The sequence below is a fragment of the Callionymus lyra genome, chromosome 12 (genome assembly GCF_982586985.1).
Source record: "Callionymus lyra chromosome 12, fCalLyr1.hap1.1, whole genome shotgun sequence".
In the NCBI taxonomy this organism is placed as follows: Eukaryota; Metazoa; Chordata; class Actinopteri; order Syngnathiformes; family Callionymidae; genus Callionymus; species Callionymus lyra.
The window spans coordinates 11,557,150-11,582,971 of NC_141829.1; the positions used below are offsets into that span (position 1 = coordinate 11,557,150).

A 25,822-nucleotide genomic window follows, 5' to 3' on the forward strand; every position below is an offset into this window, starting at 1 on the left:
TTTTAATGCAGAGCCGTCAAAAATCTTCGTGAACAGTGACATCATAGAAAGAATTTCAAAATAAAAGCTATACCTTCCACTGGACAGACGAGGAAAAATACAGTGTTCATGACTTAAGCATCGAACGTTGTGGTTTTTTCCTCTGATCTTGTCGTAAAAAAGTTCGTACGACATTTAAAAACTTTTATTTTAACAAGTGAAAAGTTGTGTATTTCCCATGAGCCACAGTTTTGAAATATCAGTTAATTTAAAAGAAATGTTTTAAAACGATGAATTTCTATTTGTTGTTAAGTTGTTCAAATGTATCAATTCCACTCTAAACTAAAGAGTTTGTTTTTGTCACTTCAACATTTTTTCCACTTAGAATCCTGCGTAACATTGTGTGCGTTTTGTTGTGCGTTTCAGGATCTGGGGATATCGAAAGTGGGTCATATGAAGAGAATTCTTCAGGGAACTAAGGATCTGGCCAAAGCCTCCATGGTCGACCTTTAACAGAGACGCCGACGTCTCCTCGCGCCAGAGTGTTTTCCGGAACATCAGGAGGACCCGAGCGGGAAGAGGAAAAATGAAAAAAAAACAACCTTTGTGATGTTTGTTTGGTGCCAAGAAGATGCCAGGAAGGAAGTCACCACTCTTGACCAAAAATAAGCCATTTTTTGTCAGATTTCAGCATCAGGTCTGCAGACGACCAGGTCTGGCAACGCGACGTCAGATCCTTCAACCGTCGCAAGAGCCGGACGTCGGCTTCGGTTCAACCGGCGACGGAGATTAGCCGCCGCCGTCGTCGCGGCGGAGGTTTGCATGTTGCGCTCGCTCTACGTTAGCTTTTCTGCATGATCCGTGACGACGTCGTGTGCCGACGACACTTGAACAAGTTCGACGCGTCGTGTTAAGTATTATTACTCTGATGCCATTCGTTACTACTGACACTTTTGTTCGAGGCGTTTAATTTATTCTCGCATGACGTGACGACGAGCCGTGCCATATTCCAGTGCTTCAACATCTACAGGACTTAAGTATTTCCCGTTTGTTTCTTCGTGATTAATCAGTACCAAAGTGAATGTCGACTTAAATCGAGTTAGCTGGTCGTGTACATGAGGAGCACTTTTTTTTAAAAACGTCAGTATTTCTAACTAGCGGGACCGAAAATATAAGTTTTTGCAAGTGTCGCAGTTGAGCTGCGGCATCGTGTGGATTCTCTTACTTTGATAAGTTTCATTGGCGTTACAGGGTATATTTCTATAGGCGACGCTCGCGCTTCGATCTTCATTCGCTTCATTGATGGGACGAACTTTATCCACAACCGGAAAGATTTGTTTCTCTAAAATTTGGTGAAAGTCTTAAAGCGACGGTGCTCCGGGGTCAAAACTCGAACTTTGGGAATTTTCGCACGTTAAAGCCACACTGTGTAAGATTGAAACATTTGGTTTCTGGCTCCCTCCGGTGTCAGATCAATGCTATTGCAATGCCACTTACAACATGTGAGGAAAGGCTTTTGGGCCATTATGGAAATAAATGCAATCACCGTCTCCGACCCGATTGCCGTAAAGCAGTTCACGTATGACCGATCATCACAGAACATATGCCTTAACGTTCAACAGTTTATCGAGTGGGAATCTTTATTCGAGCGAATTAATTCAAGAAATACTTGTTTTTGTCCGTTTCTGGTATCAACGAAAATTGCTTTTCTGTGGCGTCTCAAACCATTTCTTGGATGCAATTCTAGGGGGCGATAGACAGACTTAAGGTGAATATCTCAGGAGTTTGTATTTTTAAATAACAGGCTAAAGGGTTGGGACACGATGCGTGTTAATCTGGGAGGACCACCAGGGGGCGTCATATAGGAGGGAAAACCTCTGAAGTTCTAATCTCCCCAAATGGATCAATCAAATCTATTTTTCTAGTCAGAGACAAGAGATGTTGTCTAAGGAACGGGAAGTTTTGACCTCAAAGAATGTAAAACAACCTAATTTCAGAGAAACAAGCTGGTTGTGTGCTCAGATGTGTGTAACACTGAAGTGTTGCTCTGTAGATACCAGTGGATGCAAACACACAGCATGCGGCCTGTTGTGTATTTCACGCCCCGTGTTGTTTTTTATCTCGTACATGCTGTTGTGTTATGACGATGGTGCAATATTTATCTCTCGTTCAGAAGACCTTCTCGACAGCATGACGTTTATTAACTTTGTTCAAGTCTCAGACCGACTACGATCTTCTTCCAGTTGTTTCACGACGTTGTAGTTCGACTGCTCCGGGCTTCCAGGACACTAACAAAAAAAACGACGACGAGGCAGACTGTTGTGTTGGACGTGAATCACTTCAATGTACCGTGGAATGTTTTTGGAGTTTGACCATCGCCGACGTGTAGCTTTAAACACTTTATTAACACTGTTGTCAGATGTGAAGAGACGCACAATTTGTCATCGTTAGTGAATGTTTTCGTTTTTAACAGTGACACTTGGCGTGCGCGCAGTGTGGCTAACTCGCCACTAGAGGGAGCTGCAGCTCACGTCAGACGATTTAAACAAGTTATTATAAAATATACTCATCTTATTCCAGCCAGAAGACAAGAGTCAAGAAGAAGAAGATCAGCATCACGGCTGCTCGATCTCTCCGTAAATCATCAACATATTAAATGTTAAAATCTGATCTTGTTTTGCACCTGGAGATCATTTAGGACGAGGATCCCCAACCTTTTTTGCAAATTTCTACAAATTAAAAGGTTTATTTTTGGAGTAAACTCGAAACGATCGTCTCCACGTGTCACAGGCTAATGTTATTTCAATACAAACTCTTTTCAAAATGAAAACACCGTACAGACAGTAACAATCGATAATACAGACATTATATCAATTATTGCGGGCCTTGGTGACAAATGCCTCACGGACCAGTACCGGTCCCTGGTCTGGCGGTTGGGGACCCCTGTTTTAGGGGAGACATTAAACTTTATTTGAGTTAAATCTGCAATTTCAATTATTGTTGAATTAGAGAATAACTACATTATTTCAAACAATGTCTTAAAATGATGATATGGAGATCCGGTGCAGCTCCACCCTCTGTTAGTCGCACTGCTCCGCCTCGTTTCACTGACATCAATGCCTTTTATTTTGAAACCATGTATTTCCAGGCGCTCTGGGCCTACATATCTGGATTGTCAGCGTTTTTTTTTCGAAGCCTTGTTTTTTATTTGAGAGTGGACGAGCTGCTCGTACTGCCTTGTTTCCTCCTTCTCACGAGATCCGTTCGACCAATATATCAAACCCAATATGTCGTCCCATAATCGTCTGCCAGGTTTATTCTCGCGGTGGGAGCAGGGGTTATACGACCCCCCACCTCTAAACATGCCATTTCTAAACCGTCTGTAAATAACGCTGCAAACTGCCTGGTGTGAAAAATTCCGACAAAACCCACGCGAGGATTTTAAACCTTCATCAGTGGGAGTTTCATTTGTTTACATTACGTTTACAGATTTAGTTTGTAAGAATATCTGTAGGTCTATATTTGGATATTTATTGCCTAAGGTATATGACGTGTTGTGTTTTCACACTTTGAATATGATGTTACATCTGTCACCCGTGTTATTATAACTCAATGGATGATTTTTGGTAAAAAAGTAGTTGATCATTTCTATGACTACTAAGTGACTGTTTTCTGTGCCTTTTTATGGTTAGGATGCATGGTTAACTATTTATTACGATTTACAAGTCACTGAGATGTGTATTTTTGTATTCTGAAATCAATAAATGGTTCAGCTTTTGTTGTACATTTGTAGGGTTGCCTTACGAGAGGTCACCTGTTCATAATTCTCTTCAATAAAACGGATACATATGCAGCCGTCTTGCTTTTATTCTTCATACAAATGTAATATTGGATTAAACACATCCAGCAATAACTCTCTCAAGATGTTACCTATTGGTCTTGTTAAATAAAAATGCATTAGAAACTTTAGATACTTTTAGTCTCATTCTATTCATTTACATACATGTTTACTTTTTCTCTATAGGTTAGAGATTTAAAACATTTGTATAATTAATTCAACCACTCTACAAATATAATATTTCCCTTTAATGTTAACTTTGATCATTGTTTTTATTCTGTAATGCCACCACAAAAATCCTATTTTGTTATTTACAACACATACAATACAAGTTTCTGATTCTAAATATTATTGCAATATTATTAAGAGATTAAATGGACAATTTTTTGTTAATCCTATGAACAAATAGAACATCTATTTGGCTATGAAGTGTTGCTAAGGCAAATTATTTAAACGTTTATTATTTAATTTAAAAAAAAAAGCTATATATATATATATATATATATATATATATATAAGTCAGAATAAAAACCACAACACTAAAACGTCTGGTGCCATTACAGAACATAGAAAATAAATAATATTGATGAATATTGAATTGGATTAATACAATACAAAAATAATAAACGTAAACAAAATAAGAGACACTACCATAACATTGCATATGAATAAATAATTAATAACAAATAAAATACGTTAAATTATATTAATCAATATATTTATCGTCATCTAAATTTACTTTTTAACGTCACACAGTATTGAATAAATATGTCTTTTGATTACATATAGTGTAATTATTCAAAGATATTTGACATAGCGTTTTTGTTTGGTTTGATCAAACAATAATATATATATATATATATATATATATATATATATATATATATATATATATATAATATAATATATATAAGTGTATATAAGTGAAAGTAAACGACATTTGTTCATGCGTTACGGGTGGTTCGAGTTCTCAGCCATCAAAAGATTAGCAGCGTTATCTGTGATCGATTGGTGATGCCTCAGACGCTTTTATCTTCATGGGAGGACACGATTTGGGAATTTAATTCGATCAAATGAATCGGTTCACTCGGACCCAATTGAGAAAAGTCGTCTTTATGGAATATTTTTCTCTCTATCAAATAAACTATTGAATCAATTAAAAAATACAATAACAACACGTATTTTAACTCAGCATAATCTATTTATTTTGGATTGTTTATTTGTTTGTTTAAGTGAATGGTTTAATGGTTTATTACCGAGTGAATGTGTGATTTATTTCGCACTAAAAGCATCACTATTTTAAACAAAAAACACAAGTATGAACGTGAACTCAAGCGTCCTCATCCAATCACATCCTCCTCTGACGAAGGAACCCAATCGCTCGAGTCGTTCACGGATCGCGCAGCAAAAGCTCGGCGGCTCCCGTCATCGCTGCTGCTCTGACAGCGCAGAAGGTAACAAAACATCTTTATTCTTGAAACATTTCATATCTAAGTTCGCATCTGTGGCGACACGACCGTTTAACGTGTCCCATCCCGCCGCACATGTTGTTGTTGTCGTTCTGCTAGCATGCTAGCGATGCTAAGGCAGCGATGCTAAGGTGACATCACCGAGGCCTGGTCCTGCTGTTTGACGGCCTGTCACTCAAAGTCAGCAGAGGCTTCTTGTGACGTCACTACAGACACTGGCGTGGACGAGTGTGTTCGTGGTCGAAGGGTCGTCCGTGTAGCGACCAGCCAGTGTTGTTGAGTCAACATCAGCATCAGTCCAGGCTCCTCTGGCCTGCAGTGAGAAGCAGCGTCATCTTCTCTAAAGTCTCCACAAATATTGACGTGTAAACATGTGTCGTGACGTCACTTCTGCGTCCAAATGTACCAACAAAGGTTTGGTTTATGCGACAATAAAGGCGATGCAATTCAGTGAGAAATTAACTGATATCTTCTCGACAGAAAAATCCATTTTAAATGGTTGTGTTGCAATGATTTATTGATGCACACTTGTCAACAACTACTTTGTATTTGTTTGAGTTTTACAACTAGACATATGCGATAATATCTATGATAAAAGTAGTTATTGCATTTAATTTCCTAAATACTTGCATTGAGCAATTGTAGTTTCATGACAAGTTAAATATCAGAACCTTAAGTCTTGGTGTAAGTAAGTAATTTGTATTAATATAGCACTTTTCTAGACCAGGGTCACGAAGCGCTTCAACAATCAAAAAAGATATACTAAAAAGGTCAAGATAACACCGAGAACAACACAGGAGTTCCAGAAAACCAGGGAAAAGCCTGAACGAGTAAGAAAGTCTTAAGATGTTTCTTGAAGGAGTCAGTAGATCCATCGAGCGTAAAGAGAAAGGAAGATCGTTCCAAAGTGTGCGCTTTTGGTGTGATGCATAAGGATTGTGTATAGTAAGTAAGTCATTTTTATTTGTATAGCGCTTTTCTAGACCAGGGTCACAAAGCGCTTAAACAATCAAAACAATATTCAATAAAGTATATACTTTAAAGATCAAGATAAAACTGATAACACAACAGGAGTTCCAGAAAATCAAGGAAAAGCCTGAACAAATAAAAACGTCTTAAGATGTTTCTTAAAGAAGTCGTAAGTATAGGCAAGAATCTGGCGATCACATACGTATCATGATTCAGCAGCAGTGGTTCAATATATTGCGATACTGTGGTAGTAATATTTGTAGTGCTGTCCGAGTACTTGACTCTGGTGTTGCAGAATTTACAGACTAAGTTGTAACTGCCTTCATTTGTTCTGAAACCAAAATATGACCAAACATCCGCTTTAAAAGAGCTGACTGTATCCTCTCGTCCTCAGTCATTAGCAGGATCTCACGGGATTGCATTGTTCCTTTAGCGACAGGGGTTGTGATGACTGCTGCCGTAAGTTTAGTTGCAAACTCCATGAATGTTCATGTACACATGTTCATTCTAAACTGTTTTATTTTATAAATAATTAATTGAAATATAAACAAGATAATAACTATGCTTAAAAAAAAAGGGCTTTTGAACATCGATACAATATCATGAAAAAGTATGTGTATCAACATTTTCTTCTTCATGGTATTTGTGTGGCCTTTACTGCGCCACAGGTTCCTGGTCTCCGTCTCCACCAAAGCCCTCCTGTAAAGCCATGCTTGATGTTTTGCTGCCTCATAGTTTTGAATTTTTCATAAGATGTCTTTTTTTTTAGCAACAGAATCTTCCTCTTTGTTTTTTAGTTTTTTTTTTAGAAATCTGTCCATTTCCAAATCAGAAACTTGAGACTCCAAAGATCAATGCAGTTTAGGTGTTTAACGGTTACAAATATTTTATATTAAATTCTATTCTTCTTCCCTAACGCCTCTTACAACGACAAACCTTCAAGCATAATATATTTTCTATTTATTCATTTTCTTCCTAATCCCTAACCCAGGTGGCAAGACCTCATCCAACCTGCAAACTACATACATATATGCATGTATACATACATACATACATAACCAACGAGTATGTTTGCGGACTGTGGGAGGTAACCAGAGTGTAAAGAGGGGGAAAAAGGAACATACCTGGAGAGAATACATTTGTGTATTATTAACACTAAAAGTAATGTAGAAGAATATGTACGTCTTGCAAATACAGTATATAAAAAAAATTCTCTTGGTTAGAATGCGTCGTCATGGTAACTAGTGGTGTTAAAAGATATCGCGATGTCATCGTATTTCTTGATGAGACGATCATTGTTCAAATCATCAACGTTTTCTTTTTTTCTTGATACCGCTTGTGTTTCCGTCTCCCCTGCAGCTGCCCACTCTTTTCCAACCTCCCGACTAAACACACAACCAGACTACACAGTTTCATGTCGTTTCTCACACACCTTCATGAATTTTCAACGGTTCCAGATTTCACTTTCACTGACAAAATACTTTTTTTTTTTTCATTTTCTTCAACTGTAGTGTTCCGTGTGCGTTCTGTTGATAAACAGAACAGCTGGTCCTCGATCCGTGTACACATACTTGAGGTACGCCGGCGGTGGTTTGCTGGTGTTGTTTTTTGTTTGGCCCGCTAAAGAATGCAGGAGGTCCCGGACGGCCACAGGAAGCCCGCGGCCCGTCCTCCCGCTCCCTCGGTTCTCAGATGCAGGATGTCAACGGGACCACCTGCCTTCGTCCAGACTCAACCGACTGCCACGCAAACGCTTTGATTTCTTGGGAAACTTTTGCTCTGAGCGCACTGTAAATATTATCTCCTCGCTCGGCGGCTCTTTCATGCTGCTTCTTAAGTGTGTTTCGTCAGATCAGCTCCTCGCTTCGGCTGTTAGATCTTCGATGCCGACCAAGATTACGTGAAAGAAGATTCTTTTACAAACAAAGATAGTACGTGTTTGCAAGGATTCATTTTCAATGGTTTCACATAAAAAAGCAAGTTTAATCAATGGATGTGATTTACAATAAATCTACACGGACCCAGAAAACCTCAAGCACTGATCTGGTCCAATTGGCCAGGACTGGATATAACCAAGTCCTTTAAGACATCCTGGGGACCAATTCGTGTTAAACTATATACGTAATAACACTAGTTACACATCATGGATTTTTTAGTTTATGTAAAATCTGTTACTTTTGGGGGAGTCATGGATTCCTCTAGAGCACATTGGGGCCAAATATGGCCAATTCACTTCTGTGGCCCGTCGGATGGTCGGCCCATATGAAAGTAGATCAACGCTGTATCATAAACTATAAAGATGACAATATAGAATATGTATGTGTTGAAGGGAATACGTTTGCAATCAGACTCGTGCTAAATACACATGTTGTTTGGCCCTCCACTTAAACAACTGAAGGACTTTGACCCCTGTGTGATGAGGGCTGGATACTGTTCGAAAATGTATCAATACCAGTAGTGATACCGATACCTTCACCTCGACACTGAACGATACCAACCGATAACACATACAAAAATCTCGAACTTAAATTTCCACTTAAAGCTGTTTTTCTTAATTCTAAATGATTTCCAGTACGAAAGAACATTTAATCTGAAATTCATCTGATATTCACTGCCTTTGTCGAACATCAGTTTTTCTTCAAATCCACACACTATCAAGTAGTGGTCATGCGTTGGTACTGAAACTTGGCACCGATACACAAAGCGTGTTTCTACGGTACTACCAAGCATTTCAGTCCGTGCCACAAAAGAACCCAAGCTGGATACCCGGCCCTATGCATGATTAGGTCGTCGCAGTATTATTTGCGCAATAGTGAGATATTATCGTTTGTTTTGTACACAGTTCAACTCTCTGTGAATATGGACGCCTGTGCCCGAGTGAGAGGAGGTCCGTTCAGATCCAGGGCGTCCGTAAGGAAAGAGGTGAGTCTTATTACATTGACGTTACTGTTTGCTAATGCTTGATATAAAATGTCAAGTCAATGTTTATTTAACATGAGGCCGACGACTTTCTTTTATTACCTTATTGACGTCGACACTTGCAGACTGTGCGAGAAAGTGGCCCTCAGTGCATGAAGAGCCTTTTCAGAAGCAAGAAGGAGTTGTGCAGCATCACCTTGGAGCTCCCGCTGAGGGACACGCCGAGACAGACCGAGGTAAGGCGGGGCCCACGACACATGTATGTTATCACAGTATGAGGGCTTACGCTGTTACTGTTCCCTCTTAGATTCACTTCGTGTGTCTGCCGGGTCATTGCGAAGAGGAGGATGTGGCACAACAAGTAGGATGATATATATATTTTTTTAATATTTCAGTGTATTGCTGACACTTCTTCTATCACCGACAGGCCTTGGCGTCACTCCCGAGTGGGCTCTCTGAATCACTCAGGGCCCTTCACGTACATGGTCTCAAAAATGATGAAGTTTTGCTGCTCAAAGACTCCCGAAGGTTGTCGGAACACAAAGAAGCTGGTAATCAGGTCGGTCAACTTGAAACTTGAATTGAAAAAACAGTAAATTGGTTTGATTCTTGGTGTGATGCACTTTTTGATAAACATGTCCCGTAATACATACAAAAGGGCCATCATAGATTGTTTTTAAATCATTTTGTGTTGTATGTAAAATAGCAAACATGGTTGTTTGAGATGATTTTTTTTCATCAAACTTGCACTTGGGTCCTACAGGGCAGATCAAACATGGTTCTGGTTGTTTGCTTTTCAATATTTGGTGACAGTATTGCAGACACCCGCTCAGAAAACTCCCCAATGCAACTCCAAAACCATTGACCAGTAGTATCGTTTCATGTGTCAAGCTGTGAATCAGATAATCCCAATGACTCAGTTTCCCGTGGGGACAAACCAGTGACTGATTCTGAAATTCAAACCGTCTGTTCGGTTTATTAAATTAATGACGTGATAGGATTTGCTGTTTTACTGGGAAGAAATGTTTGTCGAAGATTAGAAGACATTTAAAGTTTAGTCTGAACTTGATTTCTCCCACTGTCCTGGGTTTTCTAAGACCTTGGTGGGGATAAAACGTCTGCCAGAACAGAGTCTTTCTCACGCTTTGGTTGCAGGTGGGAGAGAAAGACCAAGTTGTTGTGTTTTTCATCCCACAATGGCTGTGTTTTTCGTCTGATCCTGTGAACTGTGTTTGGGTTTTCACAAGCCCTGCAGCTCATTCTGTGGTTGTGTTGTCCCTTTTCAGACAGAGAGACCTCCCACTTCTCTGCATCACAAAGTTGACTTTTACTCAACCATTTCTGTATTCTGCATATGCAACATATCAACTTGCAGTCAGAGGACAGACATAACAACCCACTTCCGACTGCCGCTCCCCTTCTGGAGAGCCAGAGAAATTTCTCATGTGAATCGGGGGAACTTCTTTCATCGATTGATTACAGTCTTTCTTTTCCGTTGTGAGAAATGTATTCCATTCATCACATCAAAAATGTTTTCTTATGTCTTCTGCACACTGGGAATGAGAACTTCCAACAGTTTGATGTGAAGACCTTTATTCAAACTTAACCTCATGTTTTTTTTCTCGTGCAGTTCTGGTTGAAGGCCGTATGTGTGCTGAGGCACAACCCGAGCGTCGGTGTTCACCCTCAAGTCACTGTGGCGTCGCTGGTGGGCTTACTTGGCTGCTACATGGCGGGACTTCGCTATGCCGTGGAGCTTCAGGCAATTCACAAAGCAGATTCCAACCAGCCAGAGGAGGACGACACCAACCAGTCCGTCTCTTCCATCGAGGACGACTTTGTGACGGCCCTGGAGCATCTTGAAGAGGATGACAGCGGAGACCACCCTTGTACGTTCAATATGTTGCTATGGTACCACCAACTTGTAGCTTTAAAACACTATTTATCTGAGAACTTTAAAATGTAACTCAAGTAAAGATGTCTTAATATTTTAGAGTTAGCTAGATAAGATGTTTATCTTGCCTTTATCTAATACCTCTTTCTGTCCCTCTACTGCCTCACTCAGCCTCCAATCGCCATCTTAAAAAACGTGACGTGGCATCACAGACCATACCCGCCCACAAGAGACGCAAGGAACTATCAGGCTCCCGTGTTGTCTTCAGTTCATCTTCAAAGAAGAGCTCCTCAAGGCCTGAGGCCTCTTCGGACGTCTCGGTCACAGTGCAGACGTCCACCGGAATTGAAAGCCAATGGACTTACTGCAGTCAAGGGGCTCGTATCCCCTCGCCTCATGTCAGTGAATCAGAGGAGTCGGACGGTTCTAGTCCAAGTCCAATCATTTTCCTGGATGAAGTGGGTTACCAAAAGAGCCTGCTGGCCAAGTTGGACATTCCCCAAGTACCAGGTGCTCCTCAAGAAAGAGTAGAAGACTCTGACTCAGAGGTTAGCGAGTTCTTCGACAGCTTTGACCAGTTTGATGATCTGGATGAGATGAGCTCAGAGAGCTGCACCCTCACTTTGCCTCTCGATGCTTCCTGTGCCACCGTCATACAAAATGAGACCAACACAAGTGGCTCGACCACCAAATATATTTCCCGAGGTTGTTCCACTAAGAGTATGAATCCTCACCGCTTTGACAAGCGCACTCTCCCAGCCGATGTGAAAAAACCCACTCCACTCAAACCAGGCTCTCCCTTTGGATTTCCGTCAGAGGTTCCTGACTCCCCAAGACCTGTCCAGACCCCCTCTGATGAAAATGGCGGGCCACTCTTCAGCCCTGTCAGTTCATCTGCTTTCAGCCCGTTGGATTCTAGTGGTAATCTTGAATTTTTCTGGAAGAAAGATGACGATCCACAAGATGGCACCGTACTACGCAAACCCCAGGACCTTTGCTCTTTGTACAAAACCTACTCAGACTTCGCTAGCAGCCTATCGAATGAAATCCTGGGCTCGGTTTGTGGCTATCGGTCAGCAAGAGACATTAGTGAGAACAAAAATCTGAGCTGTGTCTGCCACAAGGAATTCACAAACCCCTCTGGTTATCTGATGAAGTTGTCTGAAATCCAGGAGACGGTGACTGTGGACAAGCTGGAGAAAAAGTCTCATTCCCTAAAAGATGGTATTCAGCGGTTTGCCAGCGACCTTGTGGAAATGAGCATCGGCAGTGCTCTGCGAGATATCCAGAAAGGCGTGTCCTCTTGTACCACCACCTTGTGTCACCTTGCAGCAAGGCTCACCTCTTCGGTATTTCAAATGGCCTTCCATGAAATTGGTATGCGCCAAGCTTTTGTGCTGAAGAAACGTGCCGTCAATGGCCTGGCTGGCTTCCTCGTAGGAGAGGCTCTATCTGGAGCGTTGAAAGATTTTCTCACGGTGAAAAAACAAATATTTCACAACACGGTGACACAATTTGCTGCCGATTTAGCTGAAGAATTGGTTTTTGAAGGCATAATGGAAGTATGTCAGTTCTCTTACCCCTCGACCCCCCTTACTCCTGGGGAATGGACTTTTGGTCATTGTGATGAGGAGCAGGAGGAAGAAGAAGAGGTGGTTTCTTCTTATGCTATAGACTTGTCAGAGTCTGTGATTCAGGAAGCTTTTATTGAGCTCTCCCAGGAAAATGTAACATTCACCAGCCAGGCTGCTATTAGTGTATCTCTGGACAACATCTGCTATGTCAATGCAGACGGCTCCAGCGCCGACACTTGCAGTACCTTTGTAAACCAACATGTTTTACCTTCGAGTTCGGTTACAGCAGACGATGCTAATTGTGTCGTGAAGAAAGCGCTTTATACTGTATCTGGCATGGCCAGCTGTATTCCTGTACCCAGGGCTGGCCACGCTCTGTTCCACACGGAAGACTCACCTGAAATATCAAACTCTACCCATGTTGATCAAACTTTACAACCACATGATCCATCCCTCGTTACACAATATACCCATGGAACACAGACTCCAATTAAAGAGGAGGATCATTCCCATGACAAATCCATTTTTCAAAACTTTTCCGGCAACATGGTTGATATGTTAGTGAGTGAAGCCTGTGAGCTTATCACGTCTTCAAAGGTAAAGAAAAGTTTGGATGACTGCGCTGGTTTTCTAACAAAGACAGTCGGAAGTCAAAGATTCCATGAGAAACGGGAGGTAAATCCCAACGAGGCCAGTGTTTCAGGGTCGACGATGGACTGTCTTAACGTGCCGTCCACAGACACTGCTGGGCAACAGTGCAAAGTTGTTGCAAAAGAGGATTCTGGCCAAAAATCCAGAGGTACCCCTGGTACTCCTCCTTCTACACCCCAGCAGCCAAGCGAAGTATCAAAGGAGAAACAAATCAAACAGTTCTCCAAGAAGTTAAAAACTAAACTCGCGAAGGAATTTTCACCTGCTACCCCACCACCGACACCTCATTATCAGCCAGAGTCTGCTCAGGGGCTGAAGGACATTACCCCTGAAGAAGAGAAGAATGAATTCATGCTCAAGCTGATGAGATCTCTTTCAGAAGAGGCAGAAGGGAATGAGAATGAAGAGGAAGAGGCCGTGGAAGATTTTGGTGCCATAAAAAAAACCTTGAACACAAAATGTGAGCCACATGAAGTTAAAAGAAAGTCGTCTATAAAAGTGTCTAACAAGGAAGCTCTCCATTACGCCGAGAGGTTGGCCTGCCATATCGTCTCTATGGCAACTGAGATGGATACCATAGATGTCGCAGAGAAAGAAGGGGATCAAAGAAAGGACAGTGAGAGAAGGCGGGACAGTGTTGCTCACTTTTCAGAGCACACCCTGAACACGTTGTGGGTGTATGCCGGTGAAGTAGCAGGAGATGTAATCAATGATGTGAAAAGAATGGTGAGCTCTGAATATCAATGCCCATGTCACAGGCCCATTAGATGGAGTTTGGACCAGTCGAGTTCGGAGTGTTTACCATTCCAACAAAAGAAAGATGAAAAGCAGGATGGGTTGACTGAGCAGTGGTCCATTGATCCACTAGCGCTGACCCATCGATCGTCTGGCTGTTCTTCCAGTACAATATCCAGTTCCATTTCAGGCTTGTCTTCAGAGTACCCAAGCTGTGAGAGTGTGACTGATGAGTACGCTGGCTATCTCATTAAAGTGCTTAAGAAAGAAGGCGGCAACAGGGAGTTGGTACTGGACCAGTATGCCAGCCGCTTAGCTTACCGTTCCATAAAACAGGGATTGGCACATGCAAGTCGGAAAAAAAAGAGATCCCTTAACACCCGTCTGCTCAGCTCAAACTCACTACCAGACGAGTGGAGGACTTCTTCTAGTGAGGCCTCGTCACCTCATGAAGGTTTTATAGTTTCAAAGTCGGAGGAGGATGAAAAGTGTTGTTGCAGAAACTCTGACGAGATAAGTCAGAGGGAGTACACGGACCTGGTCAACTTCGCAGAGTCATTGGCGTTCAACATTACATCTGATGTTACGCGCAAATTTGAGTTACCCTCAAGAAGGCTGCCCAAATCCCTGACCGACTCCTGTCTTTATAAAAGGTCGAAATTTGAAAACATGACGGAAAATCTCATTAGGAACTCCTTCTCATGCCCTTTGCTGTCAAAGGAAAATAGAAGTAGACATTACCACAGCACAGGGAGCCTGCATGACGGAGCATACAACAGTCGGGCTATGCAAGTCATTGAGCATTATGCAAGAAAAATAGTAGATGACACTATGAATATAAGCCTGGCCTCAGTCGGACATTCCTCCCATTATCATCAAAGGTCATCTAAAGGCTTAAGGAGACACTCGTACACTCACATGTTGACTGAGGGAGCAGAACTGGGTCAACTTGGCGAGAATGCACGTCGTTCTTGTCAGATACCGGAATGCCCTTACTGTCCTAGGCTCAGTCGGCCCCACAAACGGCCCAGCGTCCAGTTGAGAAAGCATGTTCCTGAGTACCAGATGAAGCCCGAGCACCTTGACATTCCAAAGATCCATATCGACCTCGAACAGAGGTCGGCGTTCGCAGAGGGGATGGTGTCAATGGCTATGGAGAAGGCTAAACGGGAGCTCAGCAACACTAGCCTTAATGCGGACAGCGGAATCGGTCACGATGGGACAAGCTACGCTGAAAGCCTGACTGCAGAGATCATGGTCTCGGCTCTGTCGAACATCGGTCAAGCCTCAAGTGTCAGGTACATTTCTCATTAGTATATTAGTTATTTCTTCTAAACCCTTCTTGTATGACTGATAACTATATAGCTAGTGCAGCTTCCCACTTTCAACCAGAATAGGAAGTCAGAATTGGCCTCATGTATCCAACTTTAATGACCCAAGACCTCCTCCGATCTCTCAGTGCTTAGCTTTACACTGCAGAAAACTGACCAGAAACTGTTTCCTTTAACTGAGAAAAATCTCTAAATTTAGAAAAATTAGGTCACAACATGATCTGGAGTTTATAATCCATGTGTTTGTGTTTTCTCGTTTGGACTATTGTAATGGTTTCATTTCGTGTCTAAACAAGAAGGATCTGTCTCGCCTGCAGTTAATACAAAACTCTGCAGCGAGAATTCTGAGCCGCTCTAGTAGAAGAACTCACATTTCCCCGATCCTTAAAACTCTTCACTGGCTGCCAGTTTCTTTCAGGATCAATTTTAAAATTCTTCTTACTTTCAGATCTATTCATAGTCAGGCTCTTCCTTCCATCAGTGATCTGATCCAGCCTTACACCCCAGCTTGGGCTCCGAGGTCTGTGGATCAGAATCTACTGATGGTTCCTGAACACAGTTCAAGACCAGAGAAGAGAAATCCTTCCAGGCTGTTGCTCCTAAGCTTTGGAACGATCTTCCTCTGCCTCTGTGTTCGATGGATCTACTGACTCCTTCAAGAAGCATCTTAAGATATTCTTATTTGTGCTTTTCCCTGATTTTCTGGGACTCCTGTGTTTGTCTTATGTGTCTTGATCATTTAAAGTATATATTTTAACTGTATTGTTTTTGATTGTTAAAGCGCTTTGTGACCCTGGTCTCAAAAAGCGCTTTACAAATAACCTTTACTTTACTTACTTACTTACTTTGGGTGAAAGGTAGAGGCTACTACAGTCTTAAATCAGGTAGGGAATTTCCTTTTCTCTAAAATTAGTCCACTAATCGCACCGAATGGTGATTGCTAATCTTTTAATCACATTGGTCTCTAGGTCAGCAGTTTTTAGATAGAGTTTGAATAAAGACAAGTTCTCCTAAATCTATTTTAAAAGCGCTAATAGGCCTTCTCCTCCTCCAGCTCTTCGTGCAGGGAAGCTACAGAGTCTACGATATCTCAGCAAGTAAGTGTCGGTGACGACAGCCTTGGCAGCTGGTCCAACCTGAGCTTCGAGGACGAGCACGCCGACGACAACAGCAGCTTTCTTCACCTGAGCGACAGGTACGCAAACCGTCGTGTTCGTTTTTATTACCGAGTCACTCCCTGAGACGGCCTGGTGTTCCAGAGAAAGGGAAACGTTGCATGTTTATTCATAACAGATAAAAGCTTTTGGCTCCACGGGCAACTGACTAATGATTACACAAAGAGAAGAATAGCTTCAACGATCTATTCAACCCTTAATTTACTTAATTTGATGTTGGTATAATATTTTGTTATATCATGGAAGCAGCTGAAAAAAAAGCCCAACGGCTGTTTTCTATTTATGCAAATAAATCCTTTGAAAATCAAACGGCAAGTTTTCTCTGCTGCAGCCCAGTGACTGCTAGAGCTACATCCTTGTTACTCACAACAATACACAACTAATCGTCTACATTACATTAAACTTGTGGTTAATTGCGTAGATCACGCATCTACTGAGTTGCTTTTTTTTGGGGGGTCCTGAAATGCGAAAATGCAAATTCAGCACATAAGTTACGTGGTCTGGTTCTGTAGCGGACGTGCGCAGTGTTGGTGGGCATGTTTTCGGACTGAGGAGAACATCCGTTCGAAACTCTTTGTAATGTTTATGTGACGAGGATACGCACAGGAGGGGATAGTGTTACCAGGGAAAAGAACACCCAAAGTTGCGGAAATGTTAAGAACTTAAGGAACGGAGAATCTAGGATACTAACCCTTGATTCTCTGATGGAGATGAGCCTGCTGCAAGAACTTACCTTGAGAAAAAAAGACCATATTTCATAGAAGAAAACTTACAGTTATTACAGTGTTGTTAAGACTAATCTTTCATACAGACCCAGGAAAAGTATAACATAAGTTATGTAAAATAAACTAAAATATTAATTTTAGTTGATTAGAAAATATCAATATGGTGATTGTTTTTTTTTTAAACAGTATTTTACTGTACTCTATCATATATCAATATTAGACAGCACTGTATCAATTAAAAAACAATTTTTTGGGCTTTCAAATCAAATGTAATTTTTTACCATATTTGGAAAAGAAAATGTGTTAAAAATGAAATAATTCAATCTTAAATTAACAATAAACATGCAAATCTTCACAGCCTTTGTTTATTTTTGAGTTGCAATTTAACTTCCGCTAGATGGCAGCTCTCATTACCTCCTCTGCAGCTTAAAACAATGAAATCTCAGCAATGACTGAGAACGAGAGGATACAGTAGACTCCAGCAGCTTTTAAAGCTGATAAATATACAATGTTTGAATCAATTTTAGTTTCAAAACAAATCAAAGCAGTTACGACTTCGTCCAGAGTCATGTGGTCTGTAAATTCTGCAACAACAGAGTCAAGTACTCGACAATACAACAAATTATTGATTATTAATTATCTTGTTACTACAGTATATCAATATATATGTATCGTGATCCACGATATATCGACACATTCTTGTCAATTCACCCTCTGAAATCTTAGCTTATATTGTCATCTCCATTACATTTGATCATATTCCTACTAACATATTAAAGTATTTTCTTTATCTTGCTACATTTTCATATGAATAACTCGTCTGTGGAAAAAGTGCGAGACCCACAGGCAGCGCAGGAACACTTGCAGCAGCCTCTTGTGGTCATGTGTCCACCAGAACACTCTATTCTCTTCTGGTGAAGCATGAAAGTGAACGACACAAGAGACCTTTGTTGCTCCGTGAGACTGCTGCGAGCCTTCACTGCGAAAGGTTAGAACGCTGAAGGAATAACTGGCCGAGTTATTGAGTCTCCACTATTCACTACAATCTCATGATTTAAAATCAATCTTTTCTTACGCTGAGCTCATATCACGGATCACAAGCCAATTGAAATGGTCGTAAAATATTGTTTTCACAGATCTTCACATGACATTTGGTGGTAAATTAATCAAGTTTAAGATAATAAAACAATCAGATTTTCTTGGTTAGAAGTCAAGAATGTCTTTTGCGATGGATGATGCTTGAAGATTGAACAGTTAGTGACAGTTTCTGTAGATTCTTTGCCATCTTTTGATTTTTTCCTTTTGGCTTGATGAGATTGTCAAGAAAAGTTCTGAGTAGTAAATTAGACCCGAAACACGAGATTAGTTCGAAAACTTGTTCAGTCAGGAAGAAGCAAACAAACCGATCACCATCAGTCAAACGTCTATCATGTCTTATTGCTTGTTAGTGTCGCCGCCCTGATGAATGCGAGGCGGCGATCAAACGTGAGCGTCGTCTCCATGGAAGCAAATATTTGAGAGACTTTTTTCAAGTTCTGGAGAACGCATCCTGCGGTTGCCTGTTAGTTCGTCCTCCCGCGCAAAAGTGAATGTATCAAAATATTTTCAAAAGGTGTGTCTCATTCTTCAGGCGAAGTCCAACATGTGCGATTCATTAGTCTTTCTTTTTTTTAACGCTGTCCACCTACAAGAACGGGACTACAAATAGTTTGAGGGGGAGGAATGTTGTGGCGATAGTGAGGTATTAGTTCTTTAGGGTTTAATTCCAGCACAGAGGGAGGTGTTGTGCGTCTGCAGACACACGCGCCTCTTCAAATAATAAAACAAATAATGCGTGATCTCACATGCGATGCCTTCAGCAACCGCTCGATGATTCAGCCGTGGAAAATGAGCAACATCTATGTTTTGAACGTAGCGGGGTGTGGACCGAAAGACTTCTCTATAAATAGACGGACCTGCGGAGGTGTGATGGAACTTTGACTTGGCGATGCGTTCGAGTGTGTGGACAGTGATGCATCGTCTCCTGTCTTCTCTCCCTCCAGCAGCAATGGCAACAGCAGCAGCTGGAGCAGTCTGGGCCTGGAAGGCGAGACGTGCGAGGATCGCATGTCCTTCTCGCCCTCGGACAGGTCAGTCCGCAGAGAGTCACAGAAAAAAAAATCAAGTTGTGTCGGTGGAAATAAAAGGAGCTCATGACGTGTTGCACAGTTTTACGACGCATATATATCACTAGATTTGCCTCACAATTAGCATCTCGCCTTATTCACTGCGGAGAAACGAGATGCACCCGAAGAAGAGCCACTTGCCATTTCTCTGTGAGACTAAGAGGCTGTGTAGAGATTATTTTCCCTAGCGAACTTCCATTCGTTCCTTAAACTCGTCATCACAAACTTCTGTGACAAATTTAGTAAATGCTAAAAATCATCTCAGATATCAAATGTTATCATTTTATATCTTGATCATACACTTGATATGAAGCAGAAAATGGACAAAAAAGATACATTTCCGACAACCTCAGGGGTGTCAAACTCTTACACGTGAGAGACAAAATATTTCGGGGGTCGAACTAAATCGTTGTATATTTAACAAAAACTTATCTCAATTCAAATCAATTAACTCCTTATCTTAAACAAAAGCATATTCTATAAGTGACCGTATCAACTTAAAACATGAATCCACTTTGATTCTTACTTATTCATTCACAGGGACAAAAACTAGAAAATCAACAAAACACCTCACAACAAAAATATGTAATTGACCAATTAAATTTGATTAAAACCGAACGACAACTTGAACCAGCTTGAAAATCTCGTGAGACACCCGTGAAAGATACAATGTTTGAATGGACTCGTCAAAATTACTGGTTGGTGATATGTCAATCAAGTTCAACAGTTATTGGTTCCGCACCCTCCTTTAAAAAACATGGATAACGTGGAAAAAACTGATGAGAAAATCAAATAAATATAGCTATAAAGACACTTAATCAAAATCAAAGTGAAGCTTAAATGTGTGTATTTTGAGAAAACAAGTTAATTAATAAACTAAGGTGTTTTATCATCTAATTTTTACTCATGTGTTGCGAGTTTGTCAGAGAACATCACTACTGAGTCAATTCTGTTATTCACATGTTGGCCGTTAGGAGGCAGAGTTTTCAAGCATTTGCAGGACGTTCAGATGATTCTACAGCTTTCGTTTTTAAGTTAAAATGTTGAAGGAAGTGACGACTCCAGTCATGGAAATGAACTTTAATCCTGATTCTGACAGCTGACGAGAGCAGAAGTCACGTCAACGTGTCCTTAATCCATTTCATTATCGCTCTAACGTCTGTTGGTCTTTTCTCCTTCCAGCAGCGACAATCCGGAGGAGAAGGAGACGGAGATGAAAGAGGAGTCCAGCGGTGAGTACGACAGAACACTGGATTAAGCGTGACAGGAAACACAGAGCCAGATGTTGGAGCTGTCAGAGTCCGGCTGGATGTCCTCATCCGTCTGCAGTGTCATGTCCCCTCGCCGCCTCCACACTCATCCGTCATCTTCTCCTCTGATCATTACTCAATCTCTGCTCTTACTGTACGTCTGACGATAACATGCAGCTCTGCTTAGATCAGGAACTCTTTTAGTAATGCATGAAATATGACGGAAAGAAAATTTTTGTATTTTTTTTGGTTTAAATATTTTATTTCTAATCCGTAGTCAATTTTAATTGCATTTATTAGGAGTAAAATTTTATTGGCAAGAATCTGTTGATACGACACACATCAAGATCCAGAGGCAACAATACAAAATATTTTGATACTGTAGTAACAAGTATATATTTGTAGTATTGTCGAGTACTTGACTTTGGTGTTGCAGAATTTACAGACCACATGACTCTTGACGAAGTCGTAACTGCTTTCATTTGTTTTGAAACCAAAATATATCAGCTTTAAAAGCTGCTGGAGTCAACTGTATCCCCTCGTCCTCAGTCATCATTGGGACTTCAGTGTTCCTTTAGCGGCAGTGGATGAAATGAATTAATTGCATTAAAAAAAAGGGACAAACGCTGTGAATATTTGCATGTTAATTGGAAATGAAAATAATCTAATATTTATATTTAGACTATAAATCAGAAAAACTATGAAAGAAATAGATGGATAAATATGATCTCTATCTGTAAATACTTTTATTCGTCAAGTATTTGTAGTTTAAAGGTTAATGTTTTCAAAATAAAAGTTGCTTTTTTACAGCTCAACAAGTTTCTCCCTCTGCTGCAGCCAGGACAATCTGCACGGACAGACCTCAGAAACCGGCCCCCAGGGCGGCCCTGGTCGTGGCCAACTCTGACGTCAGGGAGCTGTGGCACGGTCACGTGACCCTGGACCCCCAGCTGAGGGTCATGCTGCAGTGGGCGGCGGCGTCCATGACCGACGTCCCGCTGATCCAGCTGAGCTCGGACCGGGACCTTCAGCAGGTAACGACAAAAACCATCTAAAAAGAAAAATAGATCGGCTCTAACCTTGACCCCCCATCCCGCCCCCTTAAGCTCCCCGCCGTGGTCCAACGCCTTCGCGAGAGGAAGTGGCGCGTGGGTGACCTGCTGCACATCCTGCTGCGCTACTGCGAGGAGACTCAAGGTCGAGAGGAGGCCGGCGGCGGCGACCGCCCTCTCTTCCAGTGGCTCCTGGACCACGCCTGACTCCGCCCCTCTGTAGGTCGCCCCTCGCTCGCACCTGCGCCGTTCAGACAGTGTTATTATTTACCGGTAACGTTGGTGAGGCCGCACACCTCGCTGCATGAAGACAACATTACAAAGCAACGGACCGATCCCTTCAGTTCCTGGCAGACGCTTGGAGCCGTGATTTCGGGAGATGTGTTATTGTTAGGGAATCCCCGTCGCTGCCGGGCGGATGATGTCATAGAATTTCACCGCTCACCTCTGGTGTTCTCACATGTTTGACGTCGACGGCACGTGACCACCCGCCACTCAAGATTTAAGTTAAAAAAAAATGATAGTATTAACAAGTTAGTTCTTTCAGAAGTTCAACCACAGAGTTATTATCAAACCCTGAATCTATTGACATCTCGTTTGGATTCTTTTAAGTGCCAATTAAACGACCACAGGTCCAGATCCTCGTCATTATCTCGTCTTTTAACTCGCGACGACCTGCAAGTGAGCGTAAAATCCAGCCAATAATTTCTATTTCACGAGTCAAATATCTTGCGTCGGCGTGAAAATAACTCGTGGTTGCGACGACTTCGAAACCCAACTACGAAGAACACGTGAACTTGGTGAAGTACTGGAGATTGTTGTACATTTAAAGTGTATTTTTTGAAGGTAGAGTATCTATTCAAGCGTGAAGTGCTGCCCTAAATCTATATGTTTAAATATATAAGAGAAATATCAAAAGCCATGTTCTTTGACTGCACGTTGCCAAACACACTTGCTGTGTCATTTCGGGGAAGATCCACTGACGCAGACGTCGGATTAATTAGAGACGCAGGCGACCACAAACCATCAGGAGCGACATAGCTCGACACTGGAATCATGCGTCTTGTCATCCTCAAATTTACCTTGTGGAATTACAAGCGAAAAGAAGCCGCAACATCAGCCCCCCCAAGACCTTCCCACACACACACACTTGCATATATGTCTGTGTGTGTGTGAGTCACCAGCCCCAAATACGCACAGCACTACCATGCACTTTTTAACTTCAGTTCACTTCTTTTGGGGAATTTTGCCACACGATCATCCGCTGGTAGTGGAGGATGTTGGCGGCTACACGGCTTTGAAGAGACTGAAGATCGACCGGGTTCGTCTGGTGCCGACTCACCTGACTGTAACATGATAATGTTAATGATGATAAATTGAAATATATTGAGGAACACAAATACTTACTAGGGTTTTTTTTTGGAATGAAAAAAGTTTAAAAAGAAGAATAAAGTAAAAAAAACAAACAAGACTCATATTGAAAATTTGAAGTCAATTAACAATTAGATCTTTAAAAGTTAAAATCCAAATATTTAGGGAAAAAAAACTTCAAAAGCAGAAATATCTTAAAAAAAACATTGACACAATAACTTAGAAATACAATTGAAAGAGTATCAACATTTTTTCCAATTAGGTACAAATTGAAAAATTTATTATGTTTATCCTTTAACTTTAAAAAAAAAATGCTGAAACTATTGGATTACAATCATTAAAAAATATATTTTAAAACATTATCAATTAATAAAGCCAAGTTAATCACTTTAATAATTTCAACTTTTAAGATTACATTTTTATCTAAAAATAAAAATGTAGCTTATAATAATAAAATGGTTAATCAGAAGTCAGTATAAAAAAATATATATATTGAATTCCTGGGAGAAGACAAAAGCTAAAAATTAGTAAAACAAATGTCTCGCCATCGCCATCAACGCAGCTTTTCCCGCCATCTGTATCATGCGACTCTTCAGTCTCTTCCAGCCGTTCATCAAGTCACCTACGACGCCACTTTTGTAAAAACAATATCGGAACGTTGTGTTGTCGTGTCGACCTACTCGTGAGCTGATGTGTGAAGCACTGTAAGATAGCAACACTGCTCGCTTTTCCGCCGCTGTCGGCAGTTCTACGAGCTGCATGATCGAACCTCCGTCTATTTTCGGGGCTCGACTGAAGAGCTGCAGTGTCTCGTCTGCTTGAAAAACAAAAAGTGAAGAAAAAAAAAACTCCTGTAAGTGTGTTTACAGAAGTCTCCCAAAAAAATGTGGGCTTAAAAGGAGAGCGAGCGGGAACTGAAGTGTTACATCCCGAATGTATTTCTCGACACCTGAAGTAAACCAAACGCAGCGTTCATTTCTAGGTCTGAATGTTTCTAGTCACTTCCTCTTTGTTTGGACATTCCTCTGGTCGCTGCACTATCGTGTTGTAAACGCTGGAAGTGAAAACCAGATTTTGTGGATCTGTTTTGTAAAGTAACATAAGAAGTACCTCACCTACGCTCACCCACCCTCCCTTCTCTCCCCCGCTTCCTCGTACAATCCTGCCAAGCTATTTATTAAATGATTAAGTTATGGTCTGGTAGCTGTTCTCCGTCGTGGCATCGCAATAGTTTACACGTTCTGAGCTATAAAATCTGTTTATGTTGGAGCTTGATGTGACAATAAAGCTTTTTCATGTGCGACGACGTCTCCGACTGTTTTATCTGCAACACCAGCAACACGTCTGCAGCCACTTCTCTCCCTTAGAATGTTCTGATTTCAAGAAGTATTTACTGAGAACGAGCATCAGTGAAGACACCGGACTATAATGATTTCAATAAAATGTTGGTGTTTTTCTGAGTACCGTCTGGATCCACAAAGGTTTTGATGATTACTTTTAAACCCTGTGATAAAGCATCCTTTCAGGACTAGCAAAAATACCATCCAGCCACTAATAAATCCTATTTTCCATGTGAAATACTGCGTTTCTTGAACAGAAATATCAATAACATCCACTAACTTACACCTCAATCAAACACCTGATGTGCTGCATTTTACCTCAGGAACCTGTGCCGACTCCACCAATGGAACAGAAGACAATCAACCAATTATTTAGTTACTCTTAATTAAAAAGTTTCTATTGGTCAACCCTCTTTGTCTCGCCCCTTACATCCAATAGCTCGGGGTTGTCCAAATTAAATGAAATAAAAACAAAAAAACTGTTTAAAAAAAAAAAGGCTCTATACCTCCTATCAGTTCAAAATCATTATTTTTATAATTTACAATAATTTATATTTTCTGGTTCAGTTATACAGTTTATAATGTAAGGCCGTGAGCCGCATTAAAGGGCCACAAATGGCCCCCGATGGGACTTGTCACGTGTGCTCTAGCTGGAAGATACAGTGAAGAAGTCTCATGTTAAAAATGATGTTACACTAGTTAACCAATAAGAGCCTACATTTTACTGTGTAGCTACAATTCCACATCTCTGATCCACCATTTTGACTTCCTTCTTACTTTAGATCCCGCTCCCATTTTATTTAAGATGTTTGTTTATTTAATAACCAACAATAACAGTTAATTTAATTAAAAACACACAAAAAATAATTACAGATGTTAACAGTTGAGCTAATGCCACCATTACAAAGTTGGTCTGTAGTCTAAAAACAAATGTAGAATTTCAATACTTTAACCCTGAATAAAGATGTTTTTTCTTTAGTTTCCTTTTTTTTTGACCATCCATGACTTTGACCATACAATATATTCAATATATGTTTATGCTTTGCTGTGATGATACAACTTGTCCAGTAAAGATAAAACAGGGACGAGGACTTGAAGACTTGTAAATGTTGATTTCAGCACCGACAGTCATCTTCAACCCACCAGAGGGTCCAAACAGTTTGTGAGATAAATCCAGATTTCTCCCGACATCGTCTCCAACAGACGCAGCAGGTTCCCAACCAAAGAGAGGGTTTACGTTCTTATCAAAGAGTGTCTCGGTAACGCATGTGATGATTAGACGACGTTCACCAGCCTGCTACCTGTCAGGGAGGCTCCGGGAATCAATGGCTCCTCTGTCTCGCACCTAATTGCAGTCTTTGTGATCCACGAGGAATGTCTGACGA

The 25,822-nt window shown here is 41.1% G+C and overlaps 2 protein-coding genes across 5 annotated transcripts in view; both read left to right on the top strand.

Moving 5' to 3' along the window:
- dgkh (diacylglycerol kinase, eta) overlaps nt 1–3,832 on the top strand; it is a 59,718-nt gene extending 55,886 nt beyond the window's left edge. For all 3 annotated transcript variants that reach the window (XM_087803984.1, XM_087803985.1, XM_087803986.1), the window contains one exon: nt 406–3,832. In XM_087803984.1, the coding sequence (XP_087660110.1) occupies nt 406–492 (87 nt within the window). In that variant the 3' untranslated portion in view covers nt 493–3,832. The remainder of the gene's footprint in view (nt 1–405) is intronic.
- Nucleotides 3,833–5,120: 1,288 nt separating this feature from the next.
- Nucleotides 5,121–24,398, top strand: akap11 (A-kinase anchoring protein 11). Of its 2 annotated transcripts, none has more exons than XM_087803982.1 (12): nt 5,121–5,271; nt 9,098–9,177; nt 9,300–9,410; nt 9,482–9,535; nt 9,602–9,733; nt 10,805–11,063; nt 11,240–15,326; nt 16,414–16,554; nt 19,302–19,388; nt 20,607–20,656; nt 21,512–21,708; nt 21,781–24,398. In XM_087803982.1, the coding sequence occupies exons 1-12, from the start codon at nt 5,136–5,138 to the stop codon at nt 21,931–21,933; spliced, it is 5,487 nt and encodes a 1,828-aa protein (XP_087660108.1). In that variant the 5' UTR covers nt 5,121–5,135; the 3' UTR covers nt 21,934–24,398. The 2 variants fall into 2 exon arrangements, with proteins under 2 accessions (XP_087660108.1, XP_087660109.1); XM_087803983.1 differs by having other exon boundaries at nt 5,127–5,271; nt 19,305–19,388.
- The last annotated feature ends 1,424 nt before the right edge of the window (nt 24,399–25,822 follow it).

What these genes read in the sequence shown, in the direction of transcription:
- akap11 (XM_087803982.1), top strand. Translation starts at nt 5,136, where the DNA reads ATGAACGTGAACTCAAGCGTCCTCATCCAATCACATCCTCCTCTGACG. An exon ending in ACACGCCGAGACAGACCGAG is followed by an intron (nt 9,411 to 9,481) that starts GTAAGGCGGGGC and finishes GTTCCCTCTTAG; the next exon opens with ATTCACTTCGTGTGTCTGCC. An exon ending in GGTCAAGCCTCAAGTGTCAG is followed by an intron (nt 15,327 to 16,413) that starts GTACATTTCTCA and finishes CTCCTCCTCCAG; the next exon opens with CTCTTCGTGCAGGGAAGCTA.